Source organism: Varanus komodoensis, unplaced genomic scaffold (assembly GCF_004798865.1).
Source record: "Varanus komodoensis strain SLA01 unplaced genomic scaffold, ASM479886v1 scaffold32, whole genome shotgun sequence".
Taxonomy (NCBI): domain Eukaryota; kingdom Metazoa; phylum Chordata; class Lepidosauria; order Squamata; family Varanidae; genus Varanus; species Varanus komodoensis.
The window spans coordinates 8,181,830-8,202,352 of NW_025335798.1; the positions used below are offsets into that span (position 1 = coordinate 8,181,830).

The 20,523-nt window shown below is 42.6% G+C and overlaps 2 protein-coding genes across 5 annotated transcripts; one reads left to right on the forward strand and one right to left on the reverse strand.

Moving 5' to 3' along the window:
- The first annotated feature begins 1,323 nt into the window (after positions 1-1,323).
- Positions 1,324-9,067, forward strand: TMEM177 (transmembrane protein 177). Of its 4 annotated transcripts, none has more exons than XM_044437955.1 (2): positions 1,324-1,394; positions 7,198-9,067. In XM_044437955.1, exon 2 carries the CDS (start codon positions 7,218-7,220, stop codon positions 8,151-8,153), a length of 936 nt encoding a protein of 311 aa, XP_044293890.1. In that variant the 5' UTR covers positions 1,324-1,394; positions 7,198-7,217; the 3' UTR covers positions 8,154-9,067. The 4 variants fall into 4 exon arrangements, with proteins under 4 accessions (XP_044293890.1, XP_044293886.1, XP_044293887.1 ...); XM_044437951.1 differs by lacking the exon at positions 1,324-1,394 and adding an exon at positions 1,412-2,841; XM_044437952.1 differs by lacking the exon at positions 1,324-1,394 and adding an exon at positions 4,362-5,978.
- Positions 9,068-9,615: 548 nt separating this feature from the next.
- LOC123027543 (fibrinogen-like protein 1-like protein) lies at positions 9,616-16,226 on the reverse strand. Its single transcript, XM_044438477.1, has 3 exons — positions 16,110-16,226; positions 13,929-14,148; positions 9,616-10,268 (listed from the first exon to the last, which is right to left on the reverse strand). Exons 1-3 carry the CDS (start codon positions 16,224-16,226, stop codon positions 9,616-9,618), a joined length of 990 nt encoding a protein of 329 aa, XP_044294412.1.
- Between the last annotated feature and the right edge of the window lie 4,297 nt (positions 16,227-20,523).

Consider the following 20,523-nt stretch of genomic DNA (forward strand, 5'->3'; position numbering starts at 1 on the left):
CTGTTTCTCTCGATCTCATTAGGTTATACAACAATGGCAATTCAAAGAGGATTTAATGTGTGTGTGTGTATTTAATTCTTGTCATTTTGCTAGAAAGTGTTGCAAGAAACTCAAGAGAATAGCAAGAAAAGTGCTGATTGCTGATGATTATTTGTGTGTGTGTAGATTGAAGAAAAGTTTGTTCTGTCATAGATGGGAGAATGCATACAATTTTCTAAAGGTTTCTTAATTTACCTTTCAAAAGAAGGTTCATAAAACTGTACATGGACAACAGTCTTGCTTACTTTGCCACCTTTATAAAAACACACATAGAAAGAATTGGATGAACAGGCCATTCCACTTTTGCACAGGGTGTTAATGCTCCAGCAGTTAATTTTTTGAAAGTAAATATCACACAATAGAAATTCCCACAAATAATACATATTTCAGAAGAAGAGCTCACATTCTACAGCATAAAGGCAAGATGCACCCATAAAGATATAAATGTGCATTTATTGTGCCAAAAAAACCAAACCAACATCCCCAATCATGATGAAGAGAATGCAGCCCTGAGGCTTGTGTGAGGAAAGTAGCTTTTACTGTCCTTGCTCCACACTTTCTTTTTCAATATGAAGCCTTAACAAGTGGAGCAAGGAAGGAGGTCTTGAAAGGGGCTCTTCAGCTGGACTTTCTCACAGAATGCCTCTGGAGTGCATGTCCATGATAAATGGCTGCTCTCTCCTTCCAAGACGCCTTGTGGTTTGCACAGCTGTGTGGGGTAGGCAGCAGGCAGGCTTTTTCCAGGCAGCATCCCCAGCCAACTCAACAGCTGCCTCTGGCTTTTTTGCCCCGAAGGCACGGTAAAATCAAACGTTACGAATGTCTGCAACGTGACAGAAACGGAGCCAGGAGGCCATGAGATCCCACGTCCCCCTTATGGACCACGTAGAGATAATGTGAAACAGAAAAGGCATTTCAGCGGCGAGTGTAAGTGCCCGAAGAGGAGTCCGCAAATCATTTCCGCACCAGTAATATTTGCAGGCGCAGTATTTTCAAGCATTTCCTTTCTCTTCTTTCTTTTTATTTCGATTCAAGTTTTACGAAATCATCTCTCCCTCCCTCTGCTGCAGATCTTAGGAAAAAGGCATGCACGTTTGCCTCTTTCCTCAGCCCCATTCCTTCCTGCCCGGGGCTTGCCTGCAGACCCAGCGAGGAGCATCAAAAGACTAAGGCGACCATCATGACCCTGCCAAGGGCCCAGCAAGCCTGGGGGACCGCGTCCCGTTCCCCGCAGGACTTCCGTCGCCGCGGCGCTACGCGGGAGGCTGTCGCAGCCAGCGGCCTCCTTTACGGCACCCACGTGTGTTTTGGCCCGCGGGGGCGCGCCGCCAAGCTGCTCCTGGAAGCGGAGTGCGGTACGTGTGGCTGAGCGTGGCGGCGAGGTGGCTTCGGTCAGGGGCCTGGGATGTGTGTGTGCCTGTGTGCCCTGCCGAAAGGGCCAGAATACGCGGGGTGGGACTGCTGCTGGAGGTGGCTTGCGAGTGCAGAGGTGCATGCAGGGCGCTTCTCCTGCGTTTCAGAAGGGGGGCGATTCGCTACCGTAAATTGCGTGTCAAGTCAATACAGGAAGGAACAAAAAGGGTGAAGCACAGATGCAAATTAATTAAATTCGAGGAGCGTTGCAGAGTGCTCCCGGTCAGGCATAATAAGGAAATGCGTTGCAAATTTAACTGCTAATACCGCACTGTCCATGCATGAGTTTTAGAATACCGTGTGCTGTTCTGGTCACCGCAGCTAAAGCGATATGTTAGAGCTGGGAAAAGAGTGGTAAAGGCACAGTCCTGCGGTCTCCAGACATTGTATAGATAAATGACCAGAGGAAAAGTCAGAGTTCAAGCTTGAGCCTCAGAAAAGAACTTGAAGTGGGAGCTAGTGGTCCAAACTTGGAGCAACCGCCCTTCAGAAGACCAACTTCAGTGTTCAGTATTATTTATGCGGTTCATAACAATTACTCAATATTGTGTGGCAAAACTGGATGGGGGGGTCGCTTAATGCAAGAACCTAAGTTCATCCTGGCAGATGAAAGAAAGTAGTTCTTTACACAGCACAGGGTTCATCTATGGAATTCTTTTCTACAAGATGAGCAACACCAGTTTGGAGAGGTTTAGAAAGGGATGGAATAAATTCATGGAGGATGAAGCTATCAAAGGTTACTAGTCCCGATGGCTATGTGCTGCCTTTGTTTCCAGAACTGTATGCCTGTGTCTATCAGCTGCTGGGGAAAGGTGGGCTGGAAGGTGCTGTCCTCCCTGAGGATTTAGCATGGGAAGTTGGTTTGCCTCTGTGGTACAAAATGCTGCTCCCATACCCTTCATTCAATCCAAAACAAGTATTCATCTGCACTTCACATAGATTGACTGGTTACCTAATTGCCAGACCTGCTATTCTGTCCAAGTATTATTTAAGGTGGCATTTACTTTATGCTGTATGGCAAAAGCATGACATTTGGACTGGTTCTTCAGGTGAACACACCAGGCCTGTAGGGATATATTGATACTTTATGAACTTTCATTTCAACTGTTTGTACAAAAGGAAGGATGGCATCCATGGATAATAGAGGCAGTCCTTGCGTGCAAAGGCAGAAGAGTGGTGACCTATATCAAATGAGAACTACTCTCCTTTGACCTCAGATTTCTTATACAACCCGTGGTCTGTCTTACCATTTTATTCCCCCCCCCCTGCTTTTTGCAGCACAGAAATATCCTCTTGGTATATTGCTGTATTCTTGAACAGCCCACTCTTAGTGCAGCTTGAAGAATCAGAAATGCTTAGGAGACAAAAATATCCTTTCCTTTTTCTGAGGTTAGTCATTGAAACCTGAATTACTACTGATTGCAGGTAAATTGGATCTGTCAGGGGTGGTGGAAAATTACATATGGGGCTAATAAAGTATGCACTAATATCGGGTTGAGGAAAATTAGCTTTCCCTTATTTACTTGTTTACACTTGCAAACAGAACTTCACCTGGGCATAGCATATCTAAAATGCATAAGTTTAATAGGTGGTAATATATTAATTTTAATAGGTTGGTTAGCAAATTTTACATACTGAGAATTTTGGTGGAGGTTATTCCCCAAAGGAACGCCTTTTTCCCTACATGCCCTCCCACCCCCTAAAATCAGCAGCAGAGGCCCTCCTCCGGGAACCTTTCAAAGGCCCCCCTTTGAAAGAGGTCAGCAGTCAGAGTACTCGAAGAAGGGCTTCTCTGTGGTGGTGCCCCAACTATGCAATGTGCTCCCTAGAGAGGTCCACCTGGTGCCGTCATTATATGTTTTTCGGCGCCAGGTCAAGACCTTTTTATTTGGCCAATATTTTAACATACAGTAATTTAATTCATTTTAAATGATGCTCAGTGTGGAATAGTTAATTTATCTTATTTTATTGTAGCTTGGAATAATGTTGTAAGCTGTCCAGAGACATCAGTAATGGACAGCATACAAACTTTTAATTAAATAAATAAATAGTGCATAGAGTTTTAGTCTAAGTGGTTTGAGTGCTGGAACAAAAATCTACCGCTCTGCCCCCTCCATTGTTATCATTTGATAAGACAGTAACAAACAAAAGCACTGAGCTGTGATGAATTCTAAGCTGGATGTGGGGGGAACCACATAGTTCATGTTAGTGCTTGCTGAATAGATAGAGGTAGTGCATTCTGTAATTATTACGTTGTTTAAATGTAGTCCTTTCTTCAAAGGCACTGCATGTGTTAAGATTTTATATCATGACCCTTTTTTTCCTTCGTAACAATAACATGAGATAGAATAAGATGAGAGATAATGACCAGCTATATTGCTGGCTGGGGTTTATGAACCTGGATGTCTCAGTCTTTCCCTGACCTGCTGAACCATTACATCACACTGGCTCCGCTTAGGCCTTTTTTCTGAAGCTGTAAGTAGCACTCGTGTGCCTAAAATAATCAAAGAGAGTGTCTCCCTGCATGCCGGTCAGCCCCATCTTGCCACAGCTGTGGAACCTAGGCTCCTGAGCCGTAGCATGCATACTGGGGACCCCAACGGTTATTTTGTTTTTTAAATGCATTAGTCAGTTTTAATTAATGTAAATATGCCTCTTAGAAGCCTGCAATACCACTGTGTGGCAGACTTCCCTAACCAGTGGATAGCTTTGTAGCTTATCCAGGAAGGAGTGTTCCAAAGGACAGAGCCACACCATTGTGGAGAACCTTCCTCTGCCAGGAAAGAATATGGGACTTGCTCCATCTTGTTTTATTGTAAGGCTTTCGCAAGACGGTATACAAAAATTCTAAATAAATAAATAAATTTAATTGAGGGGGGTCAGTGGGGGGAACTATGCATGCGTGTGCATTACATGTATGCATCCACGTATTTTTGTATGTAGGTGAATGAGTATTATTGTACATGTGTGGATGTGCATGTATGGATATGTATGAATGCACACATTTGCAAGGAGGGTGTATGAGGGACAGGAGCAGGCTGCCTACCATTTGTTTTAGTCCTCCCTACTGCTGGTATGTCTTCCCTGGAAGGTTAGTTACAAGGGAATGTGTCTCTCAAGCTGAAAAAAGGGTTTCCCATCAAGCCAAAGGCTTTGTGGAATATGTGGGTGTGTGAGGACAGAGTCGAAGGAAATGAGCTGTGGCTTCTCACGTGTGTTCTGGGAGGATGTTTCAGGCAGAGGAAGGAACGGGAGCATCGTCATGGCACTGCTCAGCCAACAAGGCAGCAGAGAAGTAGACAAGAAATTATAACTTTAAAGTAGGCCACTTCTTTTGATTCTGCCTTTTAATGGGTTAAGGTGGTAGACGAACAAACTTCTCATGAATTCATTTTAGACTTGCTTTTTTGCCTTAACAGACCTGATTATGATGATGATAATAATAATAATAATAATAATAATAATAATAATGAATGGAGATTTTCGCTTTTGGAGAAATAGGACCGTAAGAGGAGTCCTGCTGGGTCAGGCCAGCATTCTGTCCAGAGAGTGGCCAGCCAGCTGCCGGGAGAGTAGCGGCGGTGGCAGCATCCTCCTCATCTTTCCTAGGATTTGGAATGCCCACACACTCTGCCTCTGATTGCAGATGAAGGCATGTAGCCATCAGGACCAGAAACCAGCCTAAATAATTCAGTGTCATCAACAGACTTGGCCATCTCACTTCTTTCTGCTAATTGCAGATGGTTTATTAACGAGCTGAAAAGCACAGAACCCCCACACAGATCCTCGTAGGATGCTACCGCTTACCTCCCTCCATTGGGAGAGTTTACCATTTTACTCTGTTTTCAGTTCTCTGGACAGGAACTGATCTTTGTGGTCATTATTATTTAAATAAAGATTTGGTCCCCTTTATCTCTCTGATGTAGTAATCCTATTGGACTGAGTTTATTCTGAAGTGCCTTTTGTTCCTTATTAAAATTAATAATTCCTTATTAACTTATTAAGAGACAGCAATACGCAGCTGTGGCATGCAAGTCCCCAGAAGCCAGTGGGTAGACCCCTCAGTGGGCTGTACGGGTGCAACAGGGATCACACCTAAGGGGCGAATGGCCATGGCCTCATCAGAGAGGTGCAGTGACCAGAACGGTGTGCTGTATTTTCCGTGTGGCACACTGTTAAGATGTACAAGGGCAGTATTGCAATGTCAGTTCTATTTTCAGTACCTTTTCTAATCATGTCCATCATGAAATTTGCTTTTTTCCCAGCAGCTGCACATGGGTTTGGCTTTTTCGTTGAGCTATATACAGTACTAGGGAGAAGAATGGCTGTTCTGACTTTCTGGAATACCTTGGAGAAGTCCTGCAATGAAATGGAACCTGAGATTTCCAGATAAGAAGGCACACTGAGAAAAGCGCCCTTTTTTAGAAAGCTCAGGAGCCAGTAGTGGGGCTTCAAAAATGCATTAGGCTGTCAAAATACATGCCGGCTGTGTTTACACACTTCATGTTGCATGACTGGAAGAAAGGGTGAGCAATCAAAGAGCAGAAACAAACGGTGATGTTAGAAGAGGAGGAGGAGAGTCAAAGGGGAGCAGTTTAAGAAGAAGCATGAGAGAAAAGCTCAGGGAGAGGAAAGTGAATACATTACAGTGCGTAGTGAGGCGCTCAAATGAATGTTCAGAGGACTGTTTACTTGAAGACAAGCTCGCTGAGTTCAAAGGGGCTTATTTCCAAGCATGTGTGTGAAGGATTGCAGCTGGGTCATCCCATCCCATGTATGTTTGCTCAGAAGCCAGTCCCATTAAGTTCAATGGAATTGTTTTCTCAGACAATAGTAAAATTGATTCCTTTTTTGCCTCTTTACCACTCAAGGCATAATGCAAGGCACCCAAATGTTCAGCTGGCAAAATGCTCCTTCTGCTTCCCTTGCTCTTGTCAGGCCAACCCAAACAACAGCATCTGCTGTTTCAAGAACTGATTTCAGGAATCAGAGACACAATGCAGGAGTGCCCACCCAGATCTAGACTGTGTTATAAAGGAGTTGGTTTTAATCCTTTGCTTCCAATGTGGTCCTGATCATACTTATGACCCCCTGTGCCTGCTATTTACATGGGAAACAGCAGGTGTGAGGAGCCCAGCTCCACTCCAGATCCCATCCATCCTCGCATTGGTGTTTGTTAAAAATAAGCAAACACAGCCCTTCATGGGCAGGCCTTGTGACCAACGTAGTGATGTACTTTTCACAACATGCCAGCCCACTGTGGTCTTACATCACCCTGGGTGCCTACTGGCTCCATTTTTGCATTATACCTGCAGAGGCCTAGTTAGCCATGGCTCATCATGGGTTATTTGAAGGTTAGACAACCCTCATGTAACCCACAACTTGTTTAAGAGTTATTCGTGAGCTGTTTAGCCCTCAAACAACCTGTGCCACTTTGGTAGATTAACTCTGTGGTGAGTCAGTATGTCATGCAAAGCAGGTCCTTTGTTCTGTGGTCATGTAAGACTGCCGTAGAAGTTGAGGAGGTGGTCTGGTGTCATTCAGACATTTGGACCTAGGACTCTCATAACCCTATCCAGTAGGAACAAAAATAAGGAATCTTGGGCATTGCAGTTCATCTACAGCATGCAGGGTTGCACATATAGGCAGCATTGTGTAGTGTGATTGAATGCAGATCCCTCTGTTCCGAGAACAAATGCAGATTCTTGTTCGCAAGTGTGCTAATTTCTTGTTTGCCTTGCACAGTAACAAGCTAGAAGTGGAATATGGCGATTCGATTCCTGCGCAAGGCAGCAGCCATGCTGGAGAGACACAGGACTGGCTGCCTTATAGTTTCCTGCGCTGGACTCTTTGGAGCGAACCTGGCTTTTCACATCTTCCCTGAGCAGACGTGCAGAACACTGTATCAAGCCTGGGCAAAAGGGAAGCCAGTGGAGCCTTCAGAACGACTGCTGCGCCTGTTCAGTGAAGTCCTCAGTGATGTCACCGTGGAAACGGATAAGGGTTACCAAGCCTTCGTGACTTTCAGCTTCCACCCAGTGAGTGCTGGCCTTCCATGGCTGCCTGCGGGCTGCGTTGTGGGCATCCCTGCCAACTTCGGCAGCTCAGCCAAGGATGAGTCTGAGATCAGTGCCCATGTCATTGTGATCAAAGGCAAAGAAGTGGACTGGGAGAGCCCAGAAGGCTTGGCCTTGAAGGAAGCCTTGACGCTCTCCCCAGCAGCTCAGAAGTTTGCCATTGCTAGAGAGATTGTCTACGTGAAAAACCATAGCCCTTTAATATGTGCAGCCATTGCACCTGTATTCCTAGCTGGGACTTATGGCTCTGCGGTGGCCATGAAGGGACTTTTGGGCCTGTATTCTGGCCCAGTGCAATTACGAGGCCTTTGCAACATTGTAGTCCTGGCACTTGGATATGTGGGCTATTGCTTGTCCTACGACACTGTGAGCCAGGCAGCAGATTATAGGGCAGACAGAAACACAGCCACCATTTCCACTGACTTTGCCAGAGGCGGGGTGGAGTTCTATAATAAAATCTTGTCCCAGAACCAGACTTTTCGTACACTAATGGGCAAGCAAGGGAAGAAAATATATGCCCCTAATGGTAACCTTTTCCCAAGACACTGGATCAGATTCAAACATGCATCATACACTTCCAGAAGGGACTTGATTATCAATATTTTAAACATGCCCCAGGCATAGGGAAAGCATGATTTTTAAACATGTAAATTATGTATTCTCCTTGGAACTTTGTGGCCTGGTTTCCCCTTTTTTCTTATACTTTCATTAGTCTTTCCATTTTGGAGAAGAAAAGACTTGATTTGATTCTATTTTGTTGAATTCCTGTATTCACTGAATGTTTTTGTCGTAAAAAATTAAAGTCTCACTTCGAAGGTTTGATGTCCTACGTGCCTTTAAAATCCACCTGAAAACTCTGAGGAAGGGTTACTTGCCAGGCACTGAACTGGAACGCACTGAATTGGAAGAGCTGCTGTTCTCTGTCCTTTGCACGAAATCCACAGGGCAGGGCAGACTGTTGCAATCTTGTGAAGCTGTAAATTCTGCAGAGCGGCCACCTGCCTTGGTGTCCTGACCATGTCAGACAAAAATGAATTCAACAAACAGAACTAACACACATTAAACAGTGTTCTGTAAACTCGGAAGGATTTCCCAAGTTTAGGGTGAAATGGAACCCCAGGATCGCTTCCTTGGCAAGTCGCCACTTGCTAAGATCTCATCTGCTTTTACTTGAACTTGGGAATTTTTTTTGCCCCAACATGCTTTACTTTATGCTTAGTTAAATTTAGCTATATTTGCCATTGTGCTGCCCATCCCACAGGGCCAGATCATCCCAGACTAAAAGCTTTTCTTAAGCTTAGTTTCCATGCAGGGAGATATTGGGGATAAGAGATGGAAAAAGGAAAAATAACCTTTCCCTTCCCAGCTGCTATTCCCCTTGAAAAATGCCTCTGCCTAGCAGTTCAGGGAAGATACAGTGACTATTGATGCAAATTGATTGACACAAATCTAGGTCATAGATCCAGGACCCTAAGAGATCGAAAGCCAAGAGGACCTAGGCTGGTGTGAAGTCCTGTGGTGTCTTGCACAGTAGTATGGCATAGCCTGCTTCTAGGCCCCTGTCTTATGTCAGATTGCTGCTTATGTGTTGCAGTTGTCTCCCAACTGCGTGAAGGTGGGAGGCTCAGTAGCTGCCATGTGAAATCCACTCCTGTGGATGCAGCTACCATAGATTTTGTGGGCACTCTGCAAAGTTCCAGCTATCGTGCAGTTCAGCTGTACATAATGGGTATAATCAAAGTACTGGATGCAGAAATTATACAATTTTTCCTGTAATTTTCTGAGTGAGGAGATAAGTTTGAGTCAAGGTTTTTTGGTGGTGCTGTTGTGGTACTGATGACAAAGGATCTGTGCTGGCAACATAGTTGTTTTAATAAAGATCTAAAAGGCTTTAGTTATAATCAGACAAAGGTTGCATGGGATTATTTGCTTGTGGTTCTGTCAGAAATACATTCCCACCCCCCTGAGATGCAACAAAAAGAAGTTACAATTATTTAAAAGGTAGGGAACTAAAGGAAACTACAGCTTTACTGCCCCCTGAATATTAACATTCCATTTGTTCATGACAACAGAGCCTGAGAGATTCCTAAACCCTATTGCAGTACATGTGGATGGGCTTCAGCAGGATCTCTGACTTTTTACAGTCCCCATCACATAAAGTGCTCCAGTGAATATGACCCTTGCTGTTCAGCTGTGCATCATAGCAGGAGTCATACCACCACCCCCCTCCATGGACACTTGCGCAGTTTTCTAAGGTCGATCGGTCGTTGTCCTTATCTTTACAAGAGAACTGCATGTTGTCGTGCATGTTTTTGGTCAGGGAAGAACTGAGAGCATCTCCGGCATTACCTTCGTAGGACCCCAACATCAGCCTGTAATTACCTTTTTCATTTCGCAAGGCAAAGCTATCATATTCAGCATACTTATGGTTGCCAGAAGCATCGACTAGGTTTATTCTGACTTTGTACCATTTCTGCTCGGTAATTAAACTGATATACTCATTGCCTAGCCAATGCTCTCCCTCCAAGTTACCGAACCCATATTTGTAGGTCGTCCAGGTCTCTGACCATGTTATTTCAGTGTCTTGGATGTTACGCTGGATCACTGTCCACCCGTTGCATCCATCCATGTAACACTGGACCACAAGTTTGCGGGTGTTTTCCGGCTGTATGATGTAAAGGCCACTCTTCGTGTGGCCAGTCTGGAACATTTCATCACAGTCTCGCATGTAGCGGATGGCTAAGGAGCAAGAGAGGTTTTGATATTCAGATGTATATGGCAAGATTTGTAAGGTAAACATTATAGGTGTATATAGGGCCTTTGTGCTTGCAGGACACACAGCTTGTGCAACAATAACAAAACAAGTGAGAAGGATCGATTCCAGAACAGGCAGTTCAGTGAAACTTTCAGTACAGAACCATTTCCGCTCATTTCCAGGGTTATTTTTAGAAGTCCAAAAGCACCGATGCAGAAGTGCAACAGAACCAACGTTGGATCCTGCTCAGAGGGTGCATTTGTCAACCACATCCAAATCTGATGGCAAGGTAGAAGTTTTTCCAACTAGTTTTTCAGTCACCTGTACAGTGATGATTATTAACTTGCAACAGAGAGAAGCATGCTAAAGCACTATTAAAGTTATAATAACACCTCATCTGAAAAATAATTTACAGTTTTTGAACTTGTTTGTCATCATAAAAACCCTCAAAGGTCATTCAGCACTGGTCTAGCATGACAAAAGAAATGAACTGAGGCTGAGGGTGTTCATGGGTGTCCATTGTGCTCATGAACACACAGGAATTTAAATGCATGGTTTCCAGACTGAAATCCAAAGTTTTCCAGTCAAAGAACAGCCTCACCTGTGGTGCTTCCTGACTGGCTGCTCCAAAAGAACTGAGAAGGGTTTTTCTTTCTATTCAGTATTTTTGGCCTATTTGATTTGAATATAGCTGGATTCATAGCTGTCCTAGCAAAGAAAATGCTGGAAAGTTACACCAGAACAAGGAACTGCTCCTGACCTTTCTTGTTATGTGCATTTCAGGCTGAACTCTAGCTCACTTGCTGTTTCTCTTTTTTCTTATCTCACTTTGTGGGTTCCCAGCCTTTGTCTAACACATCCCAAAGGGCAATACAAGCAGACATACATGAAAAATCATGTTACGGTACAGGGATAGATTTATTCTCCAAGAATCTAGTATAGCTTCCGGTTTTTTGACCTGTAACATGTAGCTACAACACTTTTGTCTGACCAAAGGCAGACTAAAGAAGTTCTGCTTGAATAGGTTCATTATTCCCTCAGAATTAAGCCCAATTTTTCAGAACGGCTTTACAAAGCATAGTTTTTGTTGGCTGTCATTCAGAACTTATTTACAAAGCATACTTCAAGCAACAGAGTTGCTACCACCTTTTCTCCACATGAAATGCAGAAGAATTGCAAATGAAGGCCTATGGTTCTAGCAAGATGTGTGTTAACAGCTGGAAGACAGAAGTGGGTTAATAAGCAAAAGCATGGTAAATAAGGCAAGCTGAAATAAATGCATTTCTCACCCCAACAGTCCCTTATGAAGAAAAGACTGAATTTGACTGTTGCATTCAACAATTTGGGCTAGTCTGAAAAAATGCAAAAAAATATTAAAATCATTTGAGCAGTGCTTAGGCTGCAGTTTGGGTGACAGGTGCCAAATGAATTTGGAAAATCAGAAGTGTGAAATGAGGAAGAGGATGTGAGATAAAGGACCTGAGAAATAATGGCTCAGAGGAAGAGTGTGAAGAATGACCATGAGGGGGAGATGAAAAAATAGAAGGAAGCCAGACCACTTTCTGGTGGTGCGGGGAGGAACTGCAGATCAGGAAATGAGTTTGGTAGCAGAAGGATTTGACATGAGGTGGTGAGAAAACTCAGCTGGTGTGGAACTGCGTTGCCAAAATGTCCGGCAAGCTCTGCCCCAAACTGTTTCTGCTTTGCAGATACCACTTTACTTAGAGCTATGAAAACCGCAGTTGCTCATTGCTTACTATGGAAACACAGCCAGTCAAGCCAAACACATGTGGGATTTGCTGGTTGTCACATAAGAAGCACTGATTAAAGGATACGATAGATAGAAGGCTTTAGTGGTGTCAGCTACAGCAGATTTCCAGGAGAAAATCGGAGTGGGTACTGCCAACGTATGTTGGGAATAGTGATCCCGTTCTTTGCCTCCTTCACATCACTCCTGCTCAGCTCTGTAAATTCCCTCTTTTCTCTTCTGACTTGTTCAGCTAGATCACTGTCTCTCACTAAGACAAGGCTTTTAAACTTCCCTTCCTCAGGTAGCTTTGCCTCCTTCTAATTCTTTGCACTTGAAACACACACTGTGTGTTATGTAAAGCTTTCAGAACATCTCTTCGGCAAGATTGCTGGACTTCCATCCCACCACAAGGGCAAAGGAAGCTCTGGCTGCTCTTTAACCATATGGGGCCCTGTTCTTTTTCCAAAGATGGATTTGCTAAGCAAATCCTTCCCAATTCATTCAGTTTTTCACTTTAACAGGTACTCTTTTTCAGAAATGAATTCCTCACTTTGCATTTAGCATTTCTAAGAAAACTTGTAGCTTAGGTGTATTAATTATACTTATTTAAAATTATGTTTAAATCACCTTTAATGATAGATGTATCTCGCATTATCTCTGCCCCCCTTTATTTATGTGTTTTACAAAGTCTTTAAACCCTACAACCATATGGCTCAATATGCAGAATTTATTATCATCTTAACTGTTTTCACAATTTCTTTGAATGAGCATATTACAAAGCACTTTAATCATTTTACACAATTCACACAATTTTTGAAGTTCTGTTTAAGAAGAAATTTGGAATTGTGGCCATACTGTAGAATTAATAGTTACAGAGCAATAGTTATGTAGGAGTTAAGGACCATGGAAAAGAGGCTGCAGGGGACAAATTTTGTAACCCCTCAGTTCTCTTTCTGTCTTTGCATTTCTCCACAGCTATAGCTGAAGATGAAAGTTGTGCAAGGGGGGCAGTTAAATAAAAACACTATCTTTGAAACACTTCTTATTCTGTTTGTTAAACTAGGAACACATGTACATTTTTAAAACAATAGGGAGACAATATTTCTTTATAAAGTTTTTAAAAACATAATTTTTGATTGTCACTGGAGTCATTCCTCTGTGACCATGTTACAAAAACATATAATTCCGTATGGATATCAACAGATTACATTTAGATTTATGGGATGGTTCAATATAGTGGAGCTGGTACAATTGGGGTATACAGTTTAAAGTGTGTTTCCTAATAATGAAATTATGTCTTAACTTTTAGGCATTCATTAGATACCAAGACATTTCTGCAAGTTGGTATCATAAAATGAAAACCAATTTTTCAAGAGATCATTTTTACAGGGATTATATTTTCAAGCAAATTTTTCTTCTTCTTCAAACAATATTTGGAAGGTAAGAATGAAAGGAAAAAAAGCAAGGTGAAATTTAGACAATACTTTCTGGAAACAGTTTTTCGAAAACTCCCTTAGAAGGGAGTAGAGAAAATGTCTGTGAGAACAGTAATTGAAAAGAAATGAGATTGGATTTGAAAGTCATCCTCCTGCTTAATAAACAGAGATTGAAATTCACTAATTGTGAAAGCAGGGAGAAATTTCTCTGACAGGGCTTTTACTGGGAAGCTTTATTGCTCATATTAGCAAGCAGTGCCATGACTTTGCATCTCTATTATACTGAAGGGAAAGATTGTTCTTACCTGTTCTTTCCCATGACATTTTTTCCAATTCCAAATACAGGAGTTCTTGGCCAACATATATCCAAATATACATCTATTCCTTAAAGCTTAACAAAAGCACACATGCCTAATAATAATATGACTTCATCCATCTTCATCTTAAAACTAAATTACCTTTTCTTTCCACAACTTGCCTCCAGTTTCGAATTGCAAAGGTATTATTGACCAAGTGTAAGTTGGTAACTTCGCTGAGTTGTTTCCTCAATGAAGCTTCATCCTTCAATGAACTTGTCACAGGGATCAGGAAGAGCAGAATAGCAGCAAACAGGACACTGGGGTGATACATTGTGCAAAGAGAGATCTGAAAGAGGCCACATGCACACAGAATTAGTATCTTCAAATATTTCCAGCAGCTGAAAGGTAACTGGCTGCTTAAACAACTTACGGCACTTTGGGGATTCAGATGGAGAGAGTGGCTTAGCAGATTCTTGATATATGTTTTATACAATGAACTTAAGATCCTGGATGACTAAGCTTGTTATTGGTTAACTTCAGCATACAATATTTGCCATTGCTGGAGACAACCACTGCAACAGCTGCTAGATGCATCAGGGTTGTTGACTTTCCTGCCATAATACTATTCGTGACCTGCAGATTATTTGATCATCCTTTGGAAAGTCAATACATTGGGAAGATATCCCATTCCCCAGAGGCTGCATCTTTAAGAGGAGAAACACTATAAAAAAGGGAATTAAGCAATAGCATATTTGTTCTTTGTCACACTTGCAAGTAAGGGAAGATGGAAAATTCCTTTCCACAGAAGGCTCAGGCTGCACTTCTAAGGGCAAAATCCTATGCGTGTTTAGAGAGGTAGAAAGTCCTAGTATTCCCAGCATGCTCCTGCCAGCATGAATGCATCGGACTGCAACATATGAGAATCTTCTAACGTATCATTCTACTCTCTTTCCAGTGTGACCATTGGAAAGGATTCAGATGGTTTATACTAGTCAGCCTCCTGCTGTCTGGCAGGACATCTTACACAAGTGAGAAAGACCTTGGTATTTCTGTCTGTCTCAGTTTTGGTAGATATAATACAACCAGCCTTTAGGAGCTGTGGAATGCCCTTGACGGTTTCTGCTAGTTCATTGAAACTCTTTTGGATGCCTTCAGGATTCTTCCGATGTTTCTCCTGGGGAGGAACTTCCACTTTTTTTCCAATTTAATTTCAGGAGGAAAATAGCTCAGAACTTGTGCGGAACAGACATGCTCAACAACAACCACCTATCTTACCATTGAAATATTGCTTAATATCATATTTCATTAAGTATTTCAATGATATTAAGTGATTTAGCTTTTGTTTGTATTGCAAAAACTTGTTACTGTCTTTAACACAGTAACCCAGGGGTCCCTGGGGAACACAGAATTTCTTGAATTTCCCTTCCTGAAGCTGTATAAAATGCAGACCCTGGGAAGAGGACTACACAATCCAAACCCCCCTCCCCTTTCAGAGCTGCCATGGAAAAAACCATGGCACCTGCTTTTCAAGGTTGCAAACCAGCCCTAAAGTACCTTTGTCTAATGGCAAAGGAGAGGAGAGGAAAACTCCTATAGCCTCTCCAGCCCTGACCCCACTATTGTACTTCTGCTAAACAGGTTCAAAGGTCCATCTGGGGATGGTGGGAGCTAAAAAGCAGGATGGAAAGGTGAAAATTTCCTCCATTAATCCTCCAGTAGGATCTTCAGAAACCCCCCAAATCAGAAGCTTCTGTCTTGAAAATGTTAACCCAATCAGATTTGTGTCCTAAAATATGTTTGGCCTTTTTCAAAATCCTTCAGATCTTTTGCTTGAATAGAACCATCCTACCATTCTTGCCATCTGCTCTGCATTGCCTCTGTCTTAATGAGGGCATAGTTCTGATTTCCATGAGAAGAGTGGCTGTTTGGGAAGAGGGGGTAGCAGCATTCCCCATGCCATTACTCTGTATAAATCCATCCCACCACCACTGCTTCTGGCCATGCGAGAATAGCAGATAGCACACAATGACTCCAAAGCATGGGAGAGACCCTGGAGGACGCCGACATCACGGAAGGGCCCTGCAAATGTGCTTGTCTGAAGGATCACAAGTGCACAATAAATGCCTTGAGCACCGATGCCCTCAGATATACCCCATGGGACTGCACATTCATGCACACCTTTGAACAGTAGACATTCCTGCTATATCACAAGCTGCTTTTGAAAACAGTCCGAGAAAGAAAAGGCCCCTTATTACACAGGATTAATTGTGCAGTTGTTTGTCTCTTGGTATGTGAATGGTGTTGGTATAAGGGTTAGTCACTAGATGGCACTGGATTGACCATATCTAGGTTGAATTTCATGTTGCTGTTCTCTTCTTGTTTGAGAAAGGCAGTGAAGTTCCTGCCTGGTTTCTTGACGGAGGTGTCCTCTAAGCCTCCCATGACACTCAGATTCATCTTTTCATCTTTCTGTGGGGTGTCTTCTCTCTGCTAGTGGTGGCATCTCTGCATCTCTGTGAAGCTTTTGTGGAGATGCTTTTCATTAAAAGCAATGGCAAAACGAGCTAATCAAAGCGTCACTTTCCTTTTTGATTGTTCAGGTCTGTGCAATGGATTTAGTGGCTCCGTTTTCTATTTCTACCTCAAGAAGCAATCAAGATGTACATTACAAGCTTCATGCTCTTTTAGCTCTCTGTAGGCTTTCTGCAGGATGAGCACTGATTTAAGGAAAAGAAAAAAAAACAGGTCAAGAAGCATCAAATGCAAGTGAACCATTTATTTCATACAATCAATGTGTGAAAGTGTAATGTATCCACTGCTTTTTTAATATAAGTAAAAAAAGGCCTGAGATTTCCCCCCGGAAATGTATGTAGAATAAGTAGAATATTAATTCCATGATGTTTACATAGCAGAGTGTTGAATGCCTTGAATTTAGACTATGACTCTACCTTCGTTTTCCATCTCCTGCTGCTCAGTGCATTGTTAGGGCTGAGCTTTAGGCATATGTACAATCGCTAATTTAATATGGGTACTTTTAGGGATTTTATTTATTGATTATATCTATATCCTGTCCTTTTTCCTTCCACGGAACTCAGGGTGGCTTACATCATTCTCCTCCTTCTGCTTGCAATCTTATCCCCATGCCAACAACCCTGTGAGGTAGGTTGGGCTGAAAGTCTGTGCCAGGCCCAAAGTCATGCAGTGAGCTCCATAGCTGAGTGGGGATGAGAACCCACACCTCTTGAGCCCCAGGCCCAGGCTCTTAACCACTACACCACAGTGGTTCTCACACCAGTGCTGGCCATGAGGTAAAAGAAATAGTTCGGGAATATCCAGTTTCTTGTCCTCATGTTGTTGTAAATGTGCCATCTGATGAAAGTACTGGAAGTTCCTTAGGGCTGAATGCAGACTTGTCCTGCCATGCACAGAAGTATTTCCTTCATTCTCAGAAGGGACTCTAGGAGCTTTTCTACATGAGGCTGTTAAGCATCTGCTAATCCTTTGTTTCTCTTTTCAGCTTTACTGCAAATCTGAAATCCATGTCATATGTGAGGAGAGTTTCCTTCCTGCTTTTCCACTGCTTAACCTCTAGTTCACACAGTGGCATAGCAGAATAGTGCCAATACACAGGTGAAAATGCATTTTCTTTCACTTTTTACCAGATTTTCCCTACAAGAAAGAAAGAAAGAAAACTCACCAAAGGTGTTTTTTAGACCCAGAAGTGCAAATAGAGGGTCACACTACTGTCTAAAAGCATGTAAACTTCCCCAAGAAAGGAATGACACTAAAGGTTCCTGCTGGGAAAGAGGTGGAGATGATTTTCACAGATTTCTTCATCCGCCGTTCAGTCCCCAGCCCAACCTGTCAGTCACCCAGAGTCCCAGTCTTTGGGAATAGACAAGATATAAAGGGAGGGAGGGAGAAACCTGCTACCCAGGGCAGATTTTTAAGAGACATAAAGAAAGGAAGATTCAAGGGAAATAACACGCTTCTTCCAATGGGGCTATCTAGTTGGTGGAGTTCTGCATTTGTCAAGTTTGGCTGGAACCCACGAAAGGAAAGCAAAAAGGTGAGGGAAGAGAAAACTATGTGCATTCCAGTGATTAGAAGTGCCGAAATGTAGGGAGACAATTATTAGAGGCCCTTCTGCAGCACACACCTGGGAGGATTATGAAGAGATGAGCATCAGTGGTGCATGTGATAAGTCAAATGTACAACCTGAGCTCGACATGTACCCCCAAGAGAAACACTGGTCCTCAGACAAGAGAGTTTCCTGTCAACTTGCATTCCATGTTTGCTTACATATAATGCTCACTGACTTTTCAGATCCATATTTTTCTTATTACTGTGAGCATTTCTCTTGCCTCCAGAGATGAAACATGCCCCAGATAATGGAAGGGAGAAAAAACTTTCCAAGCAGTTATGTAAAAAGCTGCCCATTTGGTTGTGTGTTGTTATGAGCAAAAGATTCTCCCTTGTCTCAATGTGGCCCTTTCATGGTTACAGTGCTCATAATAATTCTCCCTTCATTTTGATCTGAACACTGAAAATGAAGCAGAAACTGTCAGGTGTGGCATGACAGGTCTGCTCTTGTAGCAGGAGTCTGCTTCATGAAGCACAGGCTGACCAGGGGAAGCTCACAATTCAGCCCAAAGAACATAAAAACAAGTCCCCTGCTGGACCAGGCAAAAGGTCCCTCAAGTGGCCAGCCAGACTTCAGGAAGCCTCCAAGCAGGGAATAAAGAGAAATTACACTCCCTTATTGTTGGTTCTCCCACAGTGGCATCTAGACAGAGGCACTTAGAGATGCCATGGTCCATGGCTGTGTAGCTTGATAATTGTTCTTGTTGTTTGTCTCCTTTTAATATCATTTTCCATTGTACTCAGTCATTTGGTAGCTATACCTGGAGAGTCCTTGTACAGAGCATGCCTGCGGAGACTTTGTGTGTCCTGAATACTCGGTTGCCTGATCTGGCCTGATGCAATTTCCTGCTTCCAACACTGGCTGCTTCCAGACAGGGAGCTCCTAGTGCCAACCATGAGAAGAGGCATTTAGCACCTACAGGCTTGTCTTGTCTTTCATCACAGATTTTCTATGATAACCAAGTGATGGAAGATGCAACAGAAAATTGCAGGAGGATTCCAAGGAGAAGATTTCATCGTCTTCACATTTACACACATCTTGTGAATTGTTGGGATAAATGTGTTGTCTGGAAACACCGCAAACTGGCACCTCTCTCTCTTTCTCCAGCATTTCTTTTCATTGATTTGGCCTCTCCACTATCCAGTTTCTCTTCTGTCGTTCACACTAGAGTGGCTACTCCTTCACCAAAACAGCTGTCACAGAACACGATTCTTTTTCTTGGCCCCTCAAGGTATTTGTCCTCAGTGAAACTGATTGCCCTTACCTTGTTGTAACTAAGCCAAAGTATGTGTGATCGGAATAATAATATAATCTAATAATCATAAAAGCTTGACCTAATTAAATAAATAAAACCCTTCCCTGCCTGCTCATGGCTCCACTTCCAAAATTTGGCTGTATATGTTGCTTCTTGTGTCTGATTGAGAGCATAAGCCCAGTGGGACAGAGACTTGCCATACCTGTTCTTTGTGAAGTGCCACATTCATAGATGGTTCTGTGTGTGTATGCGTGTGAATGCACATGTGTGTGCCTTTGTGTGTGTGTTAGCTGTTTTAAGTTCTACTTTTACGAAAGGCGGAAAATATATCTGTCCAATTTCTCCACACCATGCATGATGAGATATGATGTCATCCGTTATCTAATTCTTCTTTAAACTAAAAGCCAGAACTGCTTTTGGTCATAACAAAGGTATTCCAACCTTGTAATCATGTTGGTTTCCCTTTTTGTATCTTTTTCAGCTCTACAAATTCATTAAGATGGGATGTTGAGGAAAGTACACAATATTTAAAATATTGTGTTGAAGTATTTTAAAATATTGTATTGAAGTATTTTATTCTTCGGCCAGGGCGACTTATTTTATATTGTTAACTTGTTTTATATTTTTACCGTACAATATTTTAATTGATATATTTGTGAGCCACCCCGAGGCTTCGGCGAATGGGGCGGCATAGAAATTTTCTAAATAAATAAATAAATAAATAAATATTGCCATATTATAAATTCTTCTAAAGGGATTTGTCTAAGGACTCTTTGATTTTCAATTCTTTTCCTCATGACTCTTAAGAATATTCCCCCCATACCCCTTCAATAATTAGTATATGTTTATTCTTGTCTTAATTATTTGTACCAAAAATACAGAGGCAGATGCTGGGCCTGTAATTTCCTGGCCCGTCAATCAATTTTTTAAAATTTGGAGATACATAATTTGCCTCTCAACAGCAAAAGGCTCATGGGGAAATGGTGGCAGTTACTGCTAGCCCAAAAGGGGTGAAGGAAAAAGTATAATTGAAAATTTGGAAATAAAATAAGGAAAGGGAGATTGCATCCAACCATAAGGCCAAACTAGAGGTGGCATTTCCCCCATTGTTTTGCTTTGCACAGTGGTAGATTTTTAATTCAGTTCGGCAGGGGAGCCGAACCATGGAACAGAGTGAAAAGGACTTTAATCCTTTCCTTAATTACACTCTTAATCCAAATTGGACCCTCTTACACCTATTTGCAGTGGAGGCTTTTCTTCCACTTCAGATAGTAGGGCTGAAGGGACTATTTCTGAGTGGGCCCATGACAGGGGCAAGGTAAAAGCAGTTCTGGAGTGACTCTCACTCTCGCCAA